Raw genomic sequence first — 19,503 nt, forward strand, 5'->3', positions numbered from 1 at the left:
CTGGAATTTTGGGGAATTTCCCCAAAATTTTCCCAGATTTTTCCCAGAATTTTGGGGAATTTCCCCAAAATTTTCCCAGATTTTTCCCAGAATTTTTTCAGATTTTCCCCAGAATTTTCTCCGATTTTTCCCAGAATTTTGGGGAATTTCCCTACAATTTTTTCTGAGAATTTTGTGGATTTTCCCTGGAATTTTCTCAGATTTTTCCCAACATTTTTGGGAATTTCCCCCAAATTTTTCTCCAGTTTCCACAGAATTTAGGGGAATTTTCCCAGATTTTTCCTGGAAGGTTGGGCAATTTCCCAAGAATTTTCTCAAATTTTTTCCAGAATTTTAAGGAATTTTCCTACAATTTTTTCACAATTATCCCCATATTTTGTGGACTTTCCCCGAAATTTTCCCAGATTTTTCATGGAATTTTGGACAATTTCCCCAGAATTTTCTCAGATTTTTCTCAGAATATTGGGGAATTTCCCCGGAATTTTTCTCCAATTTTTCCTGGAATTTTGGGGAATTTTTCCAGAGTTTTCCCAGAACTTTGGGGAATTTCCCCGGAATTTTGGGACCTCTTTAACCCCTTGTTCCCCGCAGAGGAAGATGGAAAACCGGGAATACCGGGACGCGCAGGAATTCGCGGCCGACGTGCGGTTGATGTTTTCCAACTGCTACAAGTACAACCCCCCGGACCACGACGTCGTGGCCATGGCCAGGAAGCTCCAGGTGGGAATTCCCACCATTCCCAAAAAAAAAAAAAAACCCCAAAAACCTCGGGAATTTCCTCGCTGGGATTTGGGGTTTTATTGGGAATGGGGTGGGGTTTGTACTGGGAGCACTGGGAATGGCGCTGGGTTCTTTTTTTCATGTCGGATGAGGAGGAAATGCTGGAATTTGGGGGATTTTGGGGATTGGTTTTGGAATTACGTTGGGAATGAGGTTGTGGGGTTTTACTGGGAATACTGGGAATGAGCCTGGGTTTATACTGGGAGCACTGGGAACGACCCTGGGTCCTTTTTTCCACATTGGATGTCCCGGAAGTGCTGGAATTTGAGGAATTTTTGGGATTGGGGGTTTGGGATTTTAGTGGGAATGGCTTTGATCTTCTACTGGGAATACTGGGAACAACCCTGGGTTTATACTGGGAGCACTGGGAACGCCACGGGCTGTTACTGGGAGCCCTGGGAATGACCCTGGGTCCTTTTTTCTACATTGGATGAGCAGAAAATGCTGGAATTTGGGGGATTTTTGGGATTGAGGGTTGGGATTTTAGTGGGAACGACTTTGATCTTCTACTGGGACCACCATGGGCTTTTACTGGGAATACTGGGAGCACTGGAAAACACCCTGGGGTTTTTTTTTCCACATTGGATGTCCAGGAAATGCTGGAATTTTGGGGACTTCTGGGATTGCCTTTGGGGTTCTATTGGGAATGGAGTTCTGGAGTTTTACTGGGAATACTGGGAATGAGCTTGGGTTTATACTGGGAGCACTGGGAACAACTCTGGGTCCTTTTTTCCATGCAGGATGAGCAGAAAATGCTGGAATTCGGGGGATTTTTGGGATTGGCTTTGGAATTTTGTTGGGGATGGATTTGTAGGGTTTTACTGGGAATACTGGGAACGACCCTGGGTCCTTTTTTCCACATTGGATGAGCAGAAAATGCTGGAATTTGGGGGATTTTTGGGATTGGGGGTTGGGATTTTAGTGAGAATGACTTTGATCTTCTACTGGGAGCACTGGGAATGCCACAGACTATTACTGGGAATACTGGGAATGGCCTTGTGTTGATACTGGGAGCACTGGGAATGACCCTGGGTCCTTTTTTCTACATTGGATGAGCAGGAAATGCTGGAATTTGGGGGATTTTTGGGATTGGTTTTGTGGTTATATTGGGAATGGAATTGTGGAGTTTTATTGGGAATACTGGGAATGAGCCTGGGTTTATACTGGGAGCACTGGGAATGACCCTGGGTCCTTTTTTCCACATTGGATGAGCAGAAAATGCTGGAATTTGGGGGATTTTTGGGATCGAGGGTTGGGATTTTAGTGGGAATGACTTTGATCTTCTACTGGGAATACTGGGAACAACCCTGGATCCTTTTTTCACATTGGATGTCCTGGAAATGCTGGAATTTGGGGGATTTTTGGGACTGGCTTTGGAATTTTGTTGGGGATGGATTTGTAGGGTTTTACTGGGAATACTGGGAACAACCCTGGGTCCTTTTTTCCACATTGGATGAGCAGGAAATGCTGGAATTTGGGGGATTTTTGGGATTGGGGGTTGGGATTTTAGTGAGAATGACTTTGATCTTCTACTGGGAGCACTGGGAATGCCACAGACTATTACTGGGAATACTGGGAATGGCCTTGTGTTGATACTGGGAGCACTGGGAATGACCCTGGGTCCTTTTTTCTACATTGGATGAGCAGGAAATGCTGGAATTTGGGGGATTTTTGGGATTGGTTTTGTGGTTATATTGGGAATGGAATTGTGGAGTTTTATTGGGAATACTGGGAATGAGCCTGGGTTTATACTGGGAGCACTGGGAATGACCCTGGGTCCTTTTTTCCACATTGGATGAGCAGAAAATGCTGGAATTTGGGGGATTTTTGGGATCGAGGGTTGGGATTTTAGTGGGAATGACTTTGATCTTCTACTGGGAATACTGGGAACAACCCTGGATCCTTTTTTCACATTGGATGTCCTGGAAATGCTGGAATTTGGGGGATTTTTGGGACTGGCTTTGGAATTTTGTTGGGGATGGATTTGTAGGGTTTTACTGGGAATACTGGGAACAACCCCGGATCCTTTTTTCCACATTGGATGAGCAGAAAATGCTGGAATTTGGGGTTTTTTTGGGATCGAGGGTTGGGATTTTAGTGGGAACGACTTTGATCTTCTACTGGGACCACCATGGGCTTTTACTGGGAATACTGGGAGCACTGGAAAACACCCTGGGGTTTTTTTTTCCACATTGGATGTCCAGGAAATGCTGGAATTTTGGGGACTTCTGGGATTGCCTTTGGGGTTCTATTGGGAATGGAGTTCTGGAGTTTTACTGGGAATACTGGGAATGAGCTTGGGTTTATATTGGGAGCACTGGGAACAACTCTGGGTCCTTTTTTCCATGCTGGATGAGCAGAAAATGCTGGAATTCGGGGGATTTTTGGGATTGGCTTTGGAATTTTGTTGGGGATGGATTTGTAGGGTTTTACTGGGAATACTGGGAACAACCCTGGGTCCTTTTTTCCACATTGGATGAGCAGGAAATGCTGGAATTTGGGGGATTTTTGGGATTGGGGGTTGGGATTTTAGTGAGAATGACTTTGATCTTCTACTGGGAGCACTGGGAACGCCACAGACTGTTACTGGGAATACTGGGAATGGCCTTGTGTTGATACTGGGGGCACTGGGAATGACCCTGGGTCCTTTTTTCTACATTGGATGAGCAGAAAATGCTGGAATTTGGGGGATTTTTGGGATTGAGGGTTGGGATTTTAGTGGGAATGGTTTTGATCTTTTACTGGGACCACCACGGGCTTTTACTGGGAATACTGGGAGCACTGGAAAACACCCTGGGGTTTTTTTTTCCACATTGGATGTCCAGGAAATGCTGGAATTTTGGGGACTTCTGGGATTGCCTTTGGGGTTCTATTGGGAATGGAGTTCTGGAGTTTTACTGGGAATACTGGGAATGAGCTTGGGTTTATACTGGGAGCACTGGGAACAACTCTGGGTCCTTTTTTCCATGCTGGATGAGCAGAAAATGCTGGAATTCGGGGGATTTTTGGGATTGGCTTTGGAATTTTGTTGGGGATGGATTTGTAGGGTTTTACTGGGAATACTGGGAACGACCCTGGGTCCTTTTTTCCACATTGGATGAGCAGGAAATGCTGGAATTTGGGGGATTTTTGGGATTGGGGGTTGGGATTTTAGTGAGAATGACTTTGATCTTCTACTGGGAGCACTGGGAACGCCACAGACTGTTACTGGGAATACTGGGAATGGCCTTGTGTTGATACTGGGAGCACTGGGAATGACCCTGGGTCCTTTTTTCTACATTGGATGAGCAGGAAATGCTGGAATTTGGGGGATTTTTGGGATTGGTTTTGTGGTTATATTGGGAATGGAATTGTGGAGTTTTATTGGGAATACTGGGAATGAGCCTGGGTTTATACTGGGAGCACTGGGAACGCCACGGGCTGTTACTGGGAGCACTGGGAATGACCCTGGGTCCTTTTTTCCATATTGGATGAGCAGGAAATGCTGGAATTGAGGGGATTTTTGGGATTGGGGGTTGGGATTTTAGTGGGAATGGTTTTGATCTTTTACTGGGACCACCACGGGCTTTTACTGGGAATACTGGGAGCACTGGAAAACACCCTGGGGTTTTTTTTTCCACATTGGATGTCCAGGAAATGCTGGAATTTTGGGGACTTCTGGGATTGCCTTTGGGGTTCTATTGGGAATGGAGTTCTGGAGTTTTACTGGGAATACTGGGAATGAGCTTGGGTTTATACTGGGAGCACTGGGAACAACTCTGGGTCCTTTTTTCCATGCTGGATGAGCAGAAAATGCTGGAATTCGGGGGATTTTTGGGATTGGCTTTGGAATTTTGTTGGGGATGGATTTGTAGGGTTTTACTGGGAATACTGGGAACAACCCTGGGTCCTTTTTCCACATTGGATGTCCTGGAAATGCTGGAATTTGGGGGATTTTTGGGATTGGCTTTGGAATTTTGTTGGGGATGGATTTGTAGGGTTTTATTTGGAATACTGGGAATGACCCTGGGTCCTTTTTTCCACATTGGATGAGCAGAAAATGCTGGAATTGGGGGGATTTTTGGGATCGAGGGTTGGGATTTTAGTGGGAATGACTTTGATCTTTTACTGGGAATACTGGGAACAACCCCGGATCCTTTTTTCCACACTGGATACCGTGGAAACACCGGAATTCGGGGGAATTTTGGGACTGGCTTTGGAATTTTGTTGGGGATGGATTTGTAGGGTTTTACTGGGAATACTGGGAACAACCCTGGGTCCTTTTTTCCACATTGGATGTCCTGGAAATGCTGGAATTTGGGGGATTTTTGGGATCGAGGGTTGGGATTTTAGTGGGAATGACTTTGATCTTTTACTGGGAATACTGGGAACAACCCCGGATCCTTTTTTCCATGCTGGATGAGCAGAAAATGCTGGAATTCGGGGGATTTTTGGGATTGGCTTTGGAATTTTGTTGGGGATGGATTTGTAGGGTTTTACTGGGAATACTGGGAACAACCCTGGGTCCTTTTTCCACATTGGATGTCCTGGAAATGCTGGAATTTGGGGGATTTTTGGGATTGGCTTTGGAATTTTGTTGGGGATGGATTTGTAGGGTTTTATTTGGAATACTGGGAATGACCCTGGGTCCTTTTTTCCACATTGGATGAGCAGAAAATGCTGGAATTGGGGGGATTTTTGGGATCGAGGGTTGGGATTTTAGTGGGAATGACTTTGATCTTTTACTGGGAATACTGGGAACAACCCCGGATCCTTTTTTCCACACTGGATACCGTGGAAACACCGGAATTCGGGGGAATTTTGGGACTGGCTTTGGAATTTTGTTGGGGATGGATTTGTAGGGTTTTACTGGGAATACTGGGAACAACCCTGGGTCCTTTTTTCCACATTGGATGTCCTGGAAATGCTGGAATTTGGGGGATTTTTGGGATCGAGGGTTGGGATTTTAGTGGGAATGACTTTGATCTTTTACTGGGAATACTGGGAACAACCCCGGATCCTTTTTTCCATGCTGGATGAGCAGAAAATGCTGGAATTCGGGGGATTTTTGGGATTGGCTTTGGAATTTTGTTGGGGATGGATTTGTAGGGTTTTACTGGGAATACTGGGAACAACCCTGGGTCCTTTTTTCCACATTGGATGTCCTGGAAATGCTGGAATTTGGGGGATTTTTGGGATTGGCTTTGGAATTTTGTTGGGGATGGATTTGTAGGGTTTTACTGGGAATACTGGGAACAACCCTGGGTCCTTTTTCCACATTGGATGTCCTGGAAATGCTGGAATTTGGGGGATTTTTGGGATTGGCTTTGGAATTTTGTTGGGGATGGATTTGTAGGGTTTTATTTGGAATACTGGGAATGACCCTGGGTCCTTTTTTCCATGCTGGATGAGCAGAAAATGCTGGAATTGGGGGGATTTTTGGGATCGAGGGTTGGGATTTTAGCGGGAACGACTTTGATCTTCTACTGGGACCACCACGGGCTTTTACTGGGAATACTGGGAGCACTGGGAACAACGCTGGATCCTTTTTTCCACATGAAACACATCCCAGAAACACCAAAATTCAGGGCATTTTTTTTAAGATCGAGAATTTCCCTGAGAAAATCCCAACAACCCCCCAGAACTCCCAAAATCCAAACTTTTGGGGAATTTTTTTTTTTTCCCCCCTTAAAATCCCCCCCCCCCCCCCCCCCCCCCCAAAATTCCTCAGGACGTCTTCGAGTTCAGCTACGCCAAAATGCCGGACGAGCCGCAGGATTCCGGAGCGGCCTCGGCGTCGGCGCCGCTTCCCATTTCCAAATCCTCATCCGAGGAATCTTCCAGCGACGAGGACGAGGATGAGGACGAGGAAGACGAAGACGAAGACGAGGAAAGCAGCACAGAAAGTTCCTCGGAAAGCGAGGAAAGCTCGGATTCCGAGGAGGAACGAGCCAATCGTTTGGCGGAACTCCAGGAACAGGTACCGGGGGGGTGGGAACGTAAATCCCACGGAATGCCAAAAAAAAAAAATAAATTAAAAAAAATAATAATTAAATAAAAAAAAAAAATCCCACGGGATCCATCCCGAATTTCCCCCAACTTCATTCCCAAAAAAATCCCTCCACAGCTGCGGGCAGTGCACGAGCAGCTGGCTGCCCTCTCGCAGGGCCCCGTTTCCAAACCTAAGAAAAAGAGGGAAAAGAGGAAGAAGAAAAAGTCGGAAAAGCACAAAGGGAGGGGAGGAACGGACGAGGAATCGCGGGCGAGGCAGGCGCAGCTGCGGAGGGCTCGGAAAGCCGGAGCGGGAGGAGGATCCAAGTGAGTCCTGGTTGGGATTTGGGGATCCCGGGGGGGTTTTGTGGGATTTGGGATGTGGGGAGATGAACTGGGAGCACTGGGAATGCTCTGGAGGGCTCGGAAAGCCGGAGCGGGAGGAGGATCCAAGTGAGTCCTGGTTGGGATTTGGGGTTGGGATTTGGGGATCCCGGGGGGGTTTTTTGGGATTTGGGATGTTGGGAGGTGAACTGGGAGCACTGGGAATGCTCTGGAATGCTCTGGAAAGCTGGAGCAGGAGGAGGATCCAAGTGAGTTCTGGTTGGGATTTGGGGATCCCGGGGGGGTTTTGTGGGATTTGGGATGTGGGGAGGTGAACTGGGAGCACTGGGAATGCTCCGGAGGGCTCGGAAAGCCAGAGTGGGAGGAGGATCCAAGTGAGTCCTGGTTGGGATTTGGGGTTGGGATTTGGGGATCCAGGGGTTTTTTTGGGATTTGGGATGTGGGGAGTTGAACTGGGAGCACTGGGAATGGTCTGGAATGCTCTGGAGAGGTCGGAAAGCCGGAGCGGGAGGAGGATCCAAGTGAGTCCTGGTTGGGATTTGGGGTTGGGATTTGGGGATCCAGGGGGGTTTTGTGGGATTTGGGATGTGGGGAGGTGAACTGGGAGTACTGGGAATGGTCTGGGAGCGCTGGGAATGCTCTGGAATGCTCTGGAAAGCTGGAGCGGGAGGAGGATCCAAGTGAGTTCTGGTTGGGATTTGGGGATCCAGGGGGGGGTTTTGTGGGATTTGGGATGTGGGGAGATGAACTGGGAGCACTGGGAATGCTCTGGAGGGCCGGGAAGGAGGATCCAAGTGAGTCCTGGTTGGGATTTGGGGTTGGGATTTGGGATCCAGGGGGTTTTGTGGGATTTGGGATGTTGGGAGGTGAGCTGGGAGCACTGGGAATGCTCTGGGAGCACTGGGAATGCTCCAGAGGGTTCAGGAGGAGGATCCAAGTGAGTTCTGGTTGGGATTTGGGGATCCAGGGGGGGTTTTGTGGGATTTCGGATGTGGAGAGTTGAACTGGGAGCACTGGGAATGCTCTGGGAGCGCTGGGAATGCTCTGGAGGGCCTGGAATGAGGATCCAAGTGAGTTCCAGTTGGAATGGAGGTTGGGATTTGGGATCCAGGGGGTTTTGTGGGATTTGGGATGTTGGGAGGTGAATTGGGAGCACTGGGAATGCTCTGGGAGCGCTGGGAATGCTCCAGAGGGTTCAGGGGGAGGATCCAAATGAGTTCTGGTTGGGATTTTGGGATCCAGGGGGGGTTTTGTGGGATTTGGGATGTGGGGAGATGAACTGGGAGCACTGGGAATGGTCTGGAGGGCCGGGAAGGAGGATCCAAGTGAGTTCCGGTTGGGATTTGGGGTTGGGATTTGGAATCCAGGGGGTTTTTGTGGGATTTGGGATGTTGGGAGATGAACTGGGAGCACTGGGAATGCTCTGGGAGCGCTGGGAATGCTGTGGAGGGCTCGGAAAGCCGGAGCGGGAGGAGGATCCAAGTGAGTCCTGGTTGGGATTTGGGGTTGGGATTTGGGGATCCAGGGGGGTTTTGTGGGATTTGGGATGTGGGGAGGTGAACTGGGAGCACTGGGAATGCTCTGGGAGCACTGGGAATGCTCTGGAATGCTGTGGAGGGCCGGGAAGGAGGATCCAAGTGAGTTCCGGTTAGGATTTGGGGTTGGGATTTGGGATCCAGGGGGTTTTTTGGGATTTGGGATGTTGGGAGGTGAACTGGGAGCACTGGGAATGCTCTGGAGGGCCTGGAAGGAGGATCCAAGTGAGTTCCAGTTGGAATGGAGGTTGGGATTTGGGATCCAGGGGGTTTTGTGGGATTTGGGATGTTGGGAGGTGAACTGGGAGCACTGGGAATGGTCTGGAATGCTCTGGAGAGCTCGGAAAGCTGGAGCGGGAGGAGGATCCAAGTGAGTCCTGGTTGGGAATGGAGGTTGGGATTTGGGGATCCAGGGGTTTTTTTGGGATTTGGGATGTGGGGAGGTGAACTGGGAGCACTGGGAATGCTCTCGAGGGCCTGGATGGAGGATCCAAGTGAGTTCTGGTTGGGATTTGGGGATCCAGGGGGGGGTTTTGTGGGATTTGGGATGTGGGGAGATGAACTGGGAGCACTGGGAATGCTCTGGGAGCACTGGGAATGCTCCAGAGGGTTCAGGAGGAGGATCCAAGTGAGTTCTGGTTGGGATTTGGGGATGCCAGGGGGGGTTTTGTGGGATTTGGGATATGGGGAGGGGAACCCTTTTTTCTCCTGGAATCTTTCCTCTAAAAATCCTGGACTTTTTTTCTATTCCTCTAAAAACCCTGGAATTTTTTCCCTCCCCTTCCTCTAAAAACCCTGGAATTTTTCTCCCATTCTTCCCAAAAAACCTGGATTTTTTTTTTTCTCCTTCTTTCTCCTGGAATCTTGCCACAAAAAACCCTGCAATTTTTCCTCCCATTCCTCTAAAAATCCTGGATTTTTTTCCCCCCATTTTTCTATAAAAATTCTGGTTTTTTTCCCTCCCATTCCTCTAAAAACCCTGGAATTTTTCCTCCCATTCCTCTAAAAATCCTGGATTTTTTTCCCCCCATTTTTCTATAAAAATTCTGGTTTTTTTCCCTCCCATTCCTCTAAAAACCCTGGAATTTTCCCTCCCATTCCTCTAAAAATCCTGGATTTTTTTCCCCCCATTTTTCTATAAAAATTCTGCTTTTTTCCCTCCCCTTCCTCTAAAAACCCTGGAATTTTTCCCCTCTCATTCCTCTAAAAATCCTGGATTTTTTTCCCCATTTTTCTATAAAAACCCTGCAATTTTTTTCCCATTCCTCTAAAAATCCTGGAATTTTTTCCCTCCCATTCCTGTAAAAAATCCTGGATTTTTCTTCCCCCATTTTTCTATAAAAATTCTGGCATTTTCCCTCCCATTCCTCTAAAACCCTGGAATTTTTTCCCTCCCCTTCCTCTAAAAACCCTGGAATTTTTCCCCTCTCATTCCTCTAAAAATCCTGGATTTTTTTCCCCATTTTTGTATAAAAACCCTGCAATTTTTTTCCCATTCCTCTAAAAATCCTGGAATTTTTTCCCTCCCATTCCTGTAAAAAATCCTGGATTTTTCTTCCCCCATTTTTCTATAAAAATTCTGGCATTTTCCCTCCCATTCCTCTAAAACCCTGGAATTTTTTCCCTCCCCTTCCTCTAAAAACCCTGGATTTTTTTTCCTCCCATTCCTGTAAAAAATCCTGGATTTTTTTTTTTTCCCATTTTTCTATAAAAATCCTGGATTTTTTCCTCCCATTCCTCTAAAAACCCTGGAATTTTTTTCGTCCCATTCCTCTAAAAACCCTGGAATTTTTTCCCTCCCATTCCTCTAAAAACCCTGGAATTTTTTCCCTCCCATTCCTCTAAAAACCCTGGAATTTTTTCCCTCCCCTTCCTCTAAAAACCCTGGAATTTTTCCCTCCCATTCCTCTAAAAATCCTGGATTTTTTTTCCCATTTTTCTATAAAAACCCTGCAATTTTTTTCCCATTCCTCTAAAAATCCTGGAATTTTTTTTCCCTCCCATTCCTCTAAAAACCCTGGAATTTTTTTTCCCTCCCATTCCTCTAAAAACCCTCGAATTTTTCCCCTCTCATTCCTCGAAAAATCCTGGATTTTTTTCCCCATTTTTCTATAAAAACCCTGCAATTTTTTTCCCATTCCTCTAAAAACCCTGGAATTTTTCCCCTCCCATTCCTCTAAAAATCCTGGATTTTTTTTCCCCATTTTTCTATAAAAATTCTGCAATTTTTCCTCCCATTCCTCTAAAAACCCTGGAATTTTTTTTCCCCCATTTTTCTATAAAAATTCTGGCATTTTTCCTCCTCTTCCTCTAAAAATCCTGGATTTTTTTTCCCCCATTTTTCTATAAAAATTCTGGAATTTTCCCTCCCCTTCCTCTAAAAATCCTGGAATTTTTTTTTCCTCCCATTCCTCTAAAAATCCTGCATTTTTTTTTCCCCATTTTTCTATAAAAATTCTGGTATTTTCCCTCCCCTTCCTCTAAAAACCCTGGAATTTTTTCCCTCCCCTTCCTCTAAAAATCCTGGATTTTTCTTCCCCCATTTTTCTATAAAAATTCTGGTATTTTCCCTCCCATTCCTCTAAAAACCCTGGAATTTTTTCCCTCCCCTTCCTCTAAAAACCCTGGAATTTCCCCCCCCCCCATTTTTCTATAAAAATTCTGGATTTTTCCCTCCCATTCCTCTAAAAACCCTGGAATTTTTTCCCTCCCCTTCCTCTAAAAACCCTGGAATTTCCCCCCCCCCATTTTTCTATAAAAATTCTGGATTTTTCCCTCCCATTCCTCTAAAAATCCTGGATTTTTTTTCCCATTTTTCTATAAAAACCCTGCAATTTTTTTCCCATTCCTCTAAAAATCCTGGAATTTTTCCCCTCCCATTCCTCTAAAAATCCTGGAATTTCCCCCCCCCCATTTTTCTATAAAAATTCTGCAATTTTTTTCCCATTCCTCTAAAAATCCTGGAATTTTTCCCCTCCCATTCCTCTAAAAATCCTGGAATTTCCCCCCCCATTTTTCTATAAAAATTCGGGATTTTTCCCTCCCATTCCTCTAAAAACCCTGGAATTTTTTCCCCATTTTTCTATAAAAATTCGGGATTTTTCCCTCCCATTCCTCTAAAAAAACCCTGGCATTTTTTTTTTCCTCCCCCACCAGAAATTCCAAGAAATCCTCCAAACCCCCCATCCCTCCTCCTCCCTCGTCGCTGCTGGATTCCGAAGAGGAGGAGGAATCCAAGCCCATGACCTACGACGAGAAGCGGCAGCTGAGCCTGGACATCAACAAACTGCCCGGAGAAAAGCTGGGCAGGGTCGTGCACATCATCCAGTCCCGGGAGCCGTCGCTGCGCGACTCCAACCCCGAGGAGATCGAGATCGACTTCGAGACGCTGAAGCCGTCGACGCTGCGCGAGCTCGAGCGCTACGTGCTCTCGTGCCTGCGGAAAAAACCCCGGAAACCCTACAGCGAAAGTGAGAGAGGGGGGGGGAAAGGGAGGTGGGGGGTTTGGGGAATTTTTGGGGATTTTTTTGGGGATTTTATGGGGGTTTTTTTTGAATTTTTTGGGATTTTTTGGGGGGTTTTTGGGGGGGTTTTTGGGGATTTTTGGGGTTTTTTTTGAATTTTTTGGGGATTTTTTGGGGGTTTTTTTTGAATTTTTTGGGATTTTTTTGGGGTTTTTTTGAATTTTTTGGGGATTTTTTGGGGGATTTTTTGGGGTTTTTTGGGGGTTTTTTTGAATTTTTTGGGGATTTTTGGGGGGGTTTTTGGGAGATTTTTTGGGATTTTTTGGGAGATTTTTTGGGGGTTTTTTGGGAATTTTTTTGGGTTTTTTTGAATTTTTTGGGGGTTTTTTGGGGATTTTTTGGGATTTTTTTGGGGATTTTGTTGAATTTTTTGGGGGGTTTTTGGGAATTTTTTGGGATTTTTTGGGGAATTTATGAGGAGGTTTGGGGATTTTTTGGGGTTTTTTTGGGGATTTTTTGGGGTTTTTTTGGGATTTTTTTGGGGATTTTTTGGGTTTTTTTGAATTTTTGGGGATTTTTTGGGGGGTTTTGGGGATTTTTTTGGGGATTTTTTGGGGATTTTTTGGGGGGATTTTTTAGGGGTTTTTTTGGGGTTTTTTTGAAGTTTTTGGGGATTTTTTGGGGGGTTTTTGGGAATTTTTTGGGTTTTTTTTGAATTTTTTGGGATTTTTATGGGGGTTTTTTGGGAATTTATGAGGAGTTTTTGGGGATTTTTTGGGATTTTTATGGGGGTTTTTGGGATTTTTTTGGGATTTTTATGGGGGTTTTTTGGTTTTTTTTTTAATTTTTGAGGATTTTTTGGGGGATTTTTGGGGAATTTATGAGGAGTTTTTGGGGATTTTTTGGGGGGATTTTTTGAGTTTTTTGAAGGATTTTTGGGGGTTTTTTTTTGAATTTTTGGGGGATTTTTTGGGGTTTTTTTGAATTTTTTGGGGGATTTTTTGGGAATTTTTTGGGGATTTTTGGGGTTTTTTTTTAATTTTTTGGGGATTTTTTGGGGTTTTTTTGAATTTTTTGGGGGATTTTTTGGGGGGTTTTTGGGATTTTTTTGGGGGTTTTTTTGGGGATTTTTTGGGAATTTATGAGGAGTTTTTGGGGATTTTTTGGGATTTTTTTGGGTTTTTTTTGGGGTTTTTTTTGAATTTTTTTGGGATTTTTATGGGGGTTTTTTTGGAATTTTTGAGGATTTTTTGGGGAATTTTTGGGGAATTTATGAGGAGTTTTTGGGGATTTTTTGGGATTTTTATGGGGGTTTTTTGGGAATTTTTTGGAATTTTTGAGGATTTTTTGGGGAATTTATGAGGAGTTTTTGGGGATTTTTTGGGATTTTTATGGGGGTTTTTTGGGAATTTTTTGGAATTTTTGAGGATTTTTTGGGGAATTTATGAGGAGTTTTTGGGGATTTTTTGGGATTTTTTGAGATTTTATGGGAATTTTTGGGGAATTTTTGGGGAATATTTGGGGACTTTTGGAGATTTTTTTGGGAATTTTTTGGGAATATTTTGGGAATATTTTGGAGGATTTTTTGAGTTTTTTTGGAGGATTTTTGGGGGGGTTTTTTCGGAATCTGGGGATTTTATGAGAATTTTTCGGGAATTTCGGAGGATTTTTAGGGCTTTTTTTTGGGAATTTATGGGGGATTTTTTGGCAATTTTTGGGTTTTTTTGGGGATTTTTTGGGGGGGTTTTTGGGGGGTTTTTCCCTGACTTTTCCCCCCACCTTCCCTTGGCTTTTTCCCGATTTTTCCCGCCTCTCTTCCCGACTTTCCCGGCTTTTCCCGCAGCCCTGAAGAAGCCGGTGGGGAAGACGAAAGAGGAGCTGGCTCTGGAAAAGAAGAGGGAGTTGGAAAAGCGGCTCCAGGACGTCAGCGGGCAGCTGAACTCGGCCAAGAAACCGCCCAAGAAGGGTCGGGAATTCGGGATTGGGAATTCGGGATGGGGATTGGGAACAGGAATTGGGGATCGGGAATTCGGGATTGGGAATTGGGGATTGGGAATTGGGGATCAGGAATTGGGAATGGGAATTGGGGATCGGGAATGGGAATTGGGATTGGGAATTGGGGAATGGGAATTGGGGATCGGGAATTGGGGATTGGGAATTTGGGATGGGAATTTGGGATCAGGAATTCGGGAATGGGAATTGGGGATCAGGAATTGGGGATGGGAATTCAGGATTGGGAATTGGGGAATGGGAATTGGGGAATTGGGGAGCGGGAATTCGGGATTGGGAATGGGGGATTGGGGAGCGGGAATTGGGGATCTCAGGAATTGGGGATGGGAATTCGAGATCAGGAATTGGGGATCGGGAATTGGGAATGGGAATTGGGGATCGGGAATTCGGGATTGGGAATTCGGGATTGGGAATGGGAATTGGGGAATTAGGGATCGGGAATTTGGGGATCGGGAGGAATTGGGGATCTTAGGAATTGGGGATCGGGAATTGGGAATGGGAATTCGGGATCAGGAATTGGGGATCGGGAATTCAGGATCGGGAATTGGGAATGGGAATTGGGGAATAGTAATTGGGAATGGGAATTCGGAATTGGGAATGGGAATTGGGGATCGGGAATTGGGGATGGGAATTGGAACAGGAATTCAGGATTGGGAATGGGAATTAAAGATTGGGGATCAGGAATTGGGAATGGGAATTGGGGAATGGGAATTGGGGATCAGGAATTGGGGATCGGGAATTGGGAATGGGAATTGGGGATTGGGGATCAGGAATTGGGGATTGGGAATTGGGGATTGGGGATGGGAATTGGGGAAGGGGAATTGGGAATGGGAATTGGGGATCAGGAATTCAGGATCGGGAGTTTGGGATCGGGAATTCGGGATCAGGAATTGGGAATGGGAATAGGGGATTGGGAATTCGGGATTGGGAATTGGGGAATAGTAATTGGGAATGGGAATTGGGGATCAGGTATTGGGAATGGGAATTGGGGATCAGGTATTGGGAATGGGAATTGGGGATCGAGAATTTGGGAATGGGAATTGGGGATTGGGAATTGGGGAATGGGAATTTGGGGATCGGGAATTGGGGATTGGGAATTAGGGATTGGGAATTGGGGATGGGAATTCGGGATTGGGAATTCGGGAATGGGAATTGGGGATGGGAATTGGGAATGGGAATTGGGGATCGGGAATTGGGAATGGGAATTGGGGATCAGGAATTCAGGATCGGTAGTTTGGGATCGGGAATTCGGGATCAGGAATTGGGGATGGGAATTGGTGATGGGGATCGGGAATTGGGGATCGGGAATTGGGGATGAGGAATTCGGGATCGGGAACTGGGGATTGGGAATTCAGGATTGGGAGTCTGCGATTGGGAATTCAGGATCAGGAACTGGGGAATGGGAATGGGAATTGAGGATCGGGAATTGGGAATGGGAATTGGGAATGGGAATTGGGGATCGGGAATTGGGAACAGGAATTCAGGATTGGGAATGGGAATTGGGGATCGGGAATTGGGGATCGGGAATTGGGAATGGGAATTCCAGGGGTCGGGATGAGGTTTTGGGGTTGAGATTGGGATTCTGGATGGTGAGATTGGAATTCCAGGGGTTGGGATTGGAATTCCAGGGACCAGGATGAGGTTTTGGGATCGGAATTTGGGATTCCAGGTTCCAGGATGAGGTTCTGGGATTGGAATTGGAATTCCAGGGACCAGGATGAAGTTTTGGGATTGGGATTTGGAATTCCAGGGGCCAGGACGGAGCTCTGGGATTGGGAATTCCAGGGCCAGGATGGAATTTTGGGATTGGAATGGGAATTCCAAGTGCAGGGATTGGGAATTCCAGGGCCAGGACGGAGCTCTGGGATTGGGAATTCCGGGGCCAGGACGGAATTTTGGGATTGGGAATTCCAGGGCCAGGATGGAATTTTGGGATTGGGATTGAACTTCCAGCTCCCAGAGTGTTTTGGGATTGGAATTCCAGGGTCAGGATGGAGCTCTGGGATCAGGAATTCCAGGGGCCAGGATGAGGTTTTGGGATTGGAATTCCAAGTTCCAGGATGAGATTCTGGGATTGGAATTTGGGATTCCAGGGGCCAGGATGGAGCTCTGGGATTGGGAATTCCGGGGCCAGGATGGAATTTTGGGATTGGGATTGGAATTCCAGCTCCCAGAGTGTTTTGGGATTGGAATTCCAGGGCCAGGATGGAGCTCCGGGATTGGGAATTCCAGGGGCCAGGATGGAATTTTGGGATTGGGAATTCCAAGTTCCAGGATGAGGTTCTGGGATTGGAATTCGGGATTCCAGGTTCCAGGATGGAGCTCTGGGATTGGGAATTCCGGGGCCAGGATGGAATTTTGGGATGGGGATTTGGGAATTCCAAGTTCCAGCACGGAGCTCCGGGATCGGGAATTCCAGAGGGGGGGGGGAGGGCCAGCACGGAGTTTCAGGATCGCTGTTGGGGGATTATTCCGGGTGCCGGGAGGGATCTCTGGGATCAGAATCCTTCCCAGATCCCGAATTTTTCCCTGGTTTTTTTTCCCCTCCCCCACAGCGAGCGAGAAGCCGGAATCCGCCCAGGCCGCGGCCGCTTCCCGGCTCAGCGCTTCCAGCTCCAGCTCCGATTCCAGCAGCTCCAGCTCCTCCTCCTCTTCCTCGGACACCAGCGACTCGGATTCCGGTTAGTCAGGGGCGGAATTCCCGGAAAAACAACGACAAAAAAATCCCGGAAAAAAAAAAATCGCCAGGAAAAAAAAACTACCAGGAAAAAAAAATCCCGGAAAAAAAAATTGCCAGGAAAAAAAAATCCCGGAAAAAAAAATGGCCAAGAAAAAAAGAAATCCCGGAAAAAAAATGGTGAGGAAATAAAAAATCCCGGGAAAAAAATGGCCAGGAAAAAAAGAAATCCCGGAAAAAAAGTGGTGAGGAAAAAAAAAATCCCGGAAAAAAAATGGGCAAGAAAAAAAAAATCCCGGAAAAAAAATGGCCAGGAAAAAGAAAATCCCAGAAAAAAAATTACCAGGAAAAAAAAATCCCGGAAAAAAAAATTGCCAGGAAAAAAAGAAATCCCGAAAAAAAAAAAAAGGAAAAAAAATCCAGGAAAAAAAAGAGAAAAAAATTCCCAGGACAAAAAAAAAATTCCCGAGAAAAAAATTTCCCGGGAAGAAATTCTTGGAGAAAAAAAAAAAATTCCCAGGAAAAACTTAAAAAAATCCGGGGTTGGAAAAAAAGGAGAAAACGCCAAAAAAAAAAATTTCCTGGAAAATGAGAAATTTCTGGAAGAAATAAAGAGGAAAAAACAAAAATTCCCGGGAAAAAAAAAAATGTTGGGAAGCGGCTCCGCGGGACCGGACCTGAGCTGAGCTGGGAATTTTCCCCCTTTTCCCAAAAAAAAAAAAAACAAAAAGAAGGAAAATTGGAAATCTTCCCCCTCTCCCCTCCCCCCTCCCCTCACCCAGCGCGGACTTTGGGATAAACGGGGGGAATTCCCGGGATTTTCCGACCGGGATGAGGCGTGGGAATTATTCCCAGTTTCCCATTTCCTTTTCCCTCCTTTTCCAGCCGTTTTAGGGAATTTTTTTTGTTGCTTTTTTTGGGGGGTTTTTGATTTTTTTCAGGTTTTTTTAGGTTTTTTCTTTGGTTTTTTTTGGAATTTTTGGTTGGTTTTTTTTTTTCCTCGGAATTTTTTGGGGGTTTTTTTTTGTTTTGTTTTGTTTTCCCGGAATTTTTTTTCCCAGCGGGAGAAAAAAAATTTTAAAAAAAACCTAAAAAATAAAAATTGGGCCTTTTTAAGGATAAAAAAACTTTAAGAAAAAAAAAACCCTAAAAAGTGGAAAAATCCCTAAAAAAAAAAATCTTCAAAAATTCCTGAAAAATTCCTAAAAAAAAATTCCTAAAAAAGAACCAAAAGAACTTCTTAAAGTTAAAAAAAAAAATTAAAAAGCCGGGAAAAGGGGCAGAAAAAATTCCACAACTCTGGGAAAAGGAAGAGGGAAGGGGGAAAAAAAAAGGGGGGGGAAAAATCGGGATTTTCCCGATGGATTTGGAGATTTCCTTCCCTTTTTTCTTTTTTTTTTTCCCCCCAAAAAAACAACAAAAAAAAACCCCCCACAATCCCTCCTTTTTCCCGGAGAAATTTTTAATTAATTTATTTTTTGGGAATTCTTAGGGGAGGGGGGGAGGGAAGGAGGAAAAAAAAAAAAAAAACCCCGGGATAATTCCAACCCCTCCAGGAAAATCCCGGGAAAAGGGAGGGCTTGGGAATTTTTTTTTTTTAAATAATATTGAATTTTTTTTTTTCTATTCCCGATTTTTTTTTTCCTGATTTTTTTTTTTTTCCTGATTTTTTAAAATTTTTTTTTTGGGGGTGGGGGGTGGGGTTTGGGGTGCTGCTTTTTTCCCAGGTTTTTGTTTCGTTTTGTTTTTGTTTTTCTCTTCCCGTTTTTTCCTTCTCCTCGCTCCCATTCCCACGTAGCCCCTTTAGGAGTCGTGTTTTCATCTTGTTTTTCCAAAAAAAAAAAAACTTCCAAAAAAAACAACAAAAAAAAAAAAAAACAAAAAAGAAAAAACAACAAAAAAATAACAAAAGAAAAAAAAATCCTTTGGAATTCTTGGAACGTGTAAATAAAGAAAATATTATTCCACTTGAGCTGCTGGTGGCTGTGGAGGATCCGGGGGCGGAATTCCGGGATTTTGGGAATTTTTGGGGTCATCCTCAGCTCCCCAAACCCATCCCAAAGGGGGTTGGTGGAAAAAGCCCCATTTTCCCCAATTTTGGGAATTTTTGGGGTCATCCTGAGCTCCCAAACCCATCCCAAAAGGGTGGAAAAAGCCCCATTTTCCCCAATTTTGGGAATTTTTGGGGTCATCCTCAGCTCCCCAACCCATCCCAAAGGGGTGGGAAAAGCCCCATTTTCCCCAATTTTGGGAATTTTTGGGGTCATCCTCAGCTCCCCAACCCATCCCAAAGGGGTGGGAAAAGCCCCATTTTCCCCAATTTTGGTTAATTTGAGATCATCCCAAACTTTCAGAGCCATCCCAAGGGACAGCTCCATGTCCAAATTCCCAAATTTTGGGAATATTTGGGGTCATCCTCAGCTCCCCAACCCATCCCAAAAGGGTGGGAAAAGCCCCATTTTCCCCAATTTTGGGAATTTTCGGGATCATCCCAAACTCCCCTTTGCTGCAGCTGCTGTCACAACCAGCAGGGGGCGCTGTCGGGCTAACGGATGATTCCTCCGAGCCAGCAGGGGGCGCTGTTGGCTCCCCGGATTATTCCTCCAAGCCAGCAGGGGGCGCCGTGGCGCGCGGCATTCCCCTCACGCGGTAATGGCGGCAAGGCCCGGACGGCGGAAGGAGCCACAGCGGGAAAACCTGGGAGCGGCCGCCGGGATAAGAA

The 19,503-nt window shown here is 45.5% G+C and overlaps 1 protein-coding gene across 2 annotated transcripts in view; it reads left to right on the forward strand.

Annotated features, from left to right (window-relative positions):
- The window catches only part of BRD2 (bromodomain containing 2), a 41,736-nt gene extending 24,653 nt beyond the window's left edge, over positions 1-17,083 (forward strand). The window contains exons 7-12 of one of the 2 annotated variants that reach the window (XM_068998858.1): positions 592-720; positions 6,491-6,739; positions 6,926-7,077; positions 11,787-12,100; positions 13,938-14,060; positions 16,660-17,083. In XM_068998858.1, coding sequence (XP_068854959.1) covers positions 592-720; positions 6,491-6,739; positions 6,926-7,077; positions 11,787-12,100; positions 13,938-14,060; positions 16,660-16,790 — 1,098 coding nt within the window. In that variant the 3' untranslated portion in view covers positions 16,791-17,083. Of the gene's footprint in view, positions 1-591; positions 721-6,490; positions 6,740-6,886; positions 7,078-11,786; positions 12,101-13,937; positions 14,061-16,659 lie in introns of both variants that reach the window. The other variant, XM_068998857.1, reaches the window with a different exon arrangement.
- The last annotated feature ends 2,420 nt before the right edge of the window (positions 17,084-19,503 follow it).

Source organism: Aphelocoma coerulescens, unplaced genomic scaffold, assembly GCF_041296385.1.
Source record: "Aphelocoma coerulescens isolate FSJ_1873_10779 unplaced genomic scaffold, UR_Acoe_1.0 HiC_scaffold_182, whole genome shotgun sequence".
In the NCBI taxonomy this organism is placed as follows: domain Eukaryota; kingdom Metazoa; phylum Chordata; class Aves; order Passeriformes; family Corvidae; genus Aphelocoma; species Aphelocoma coerulescens.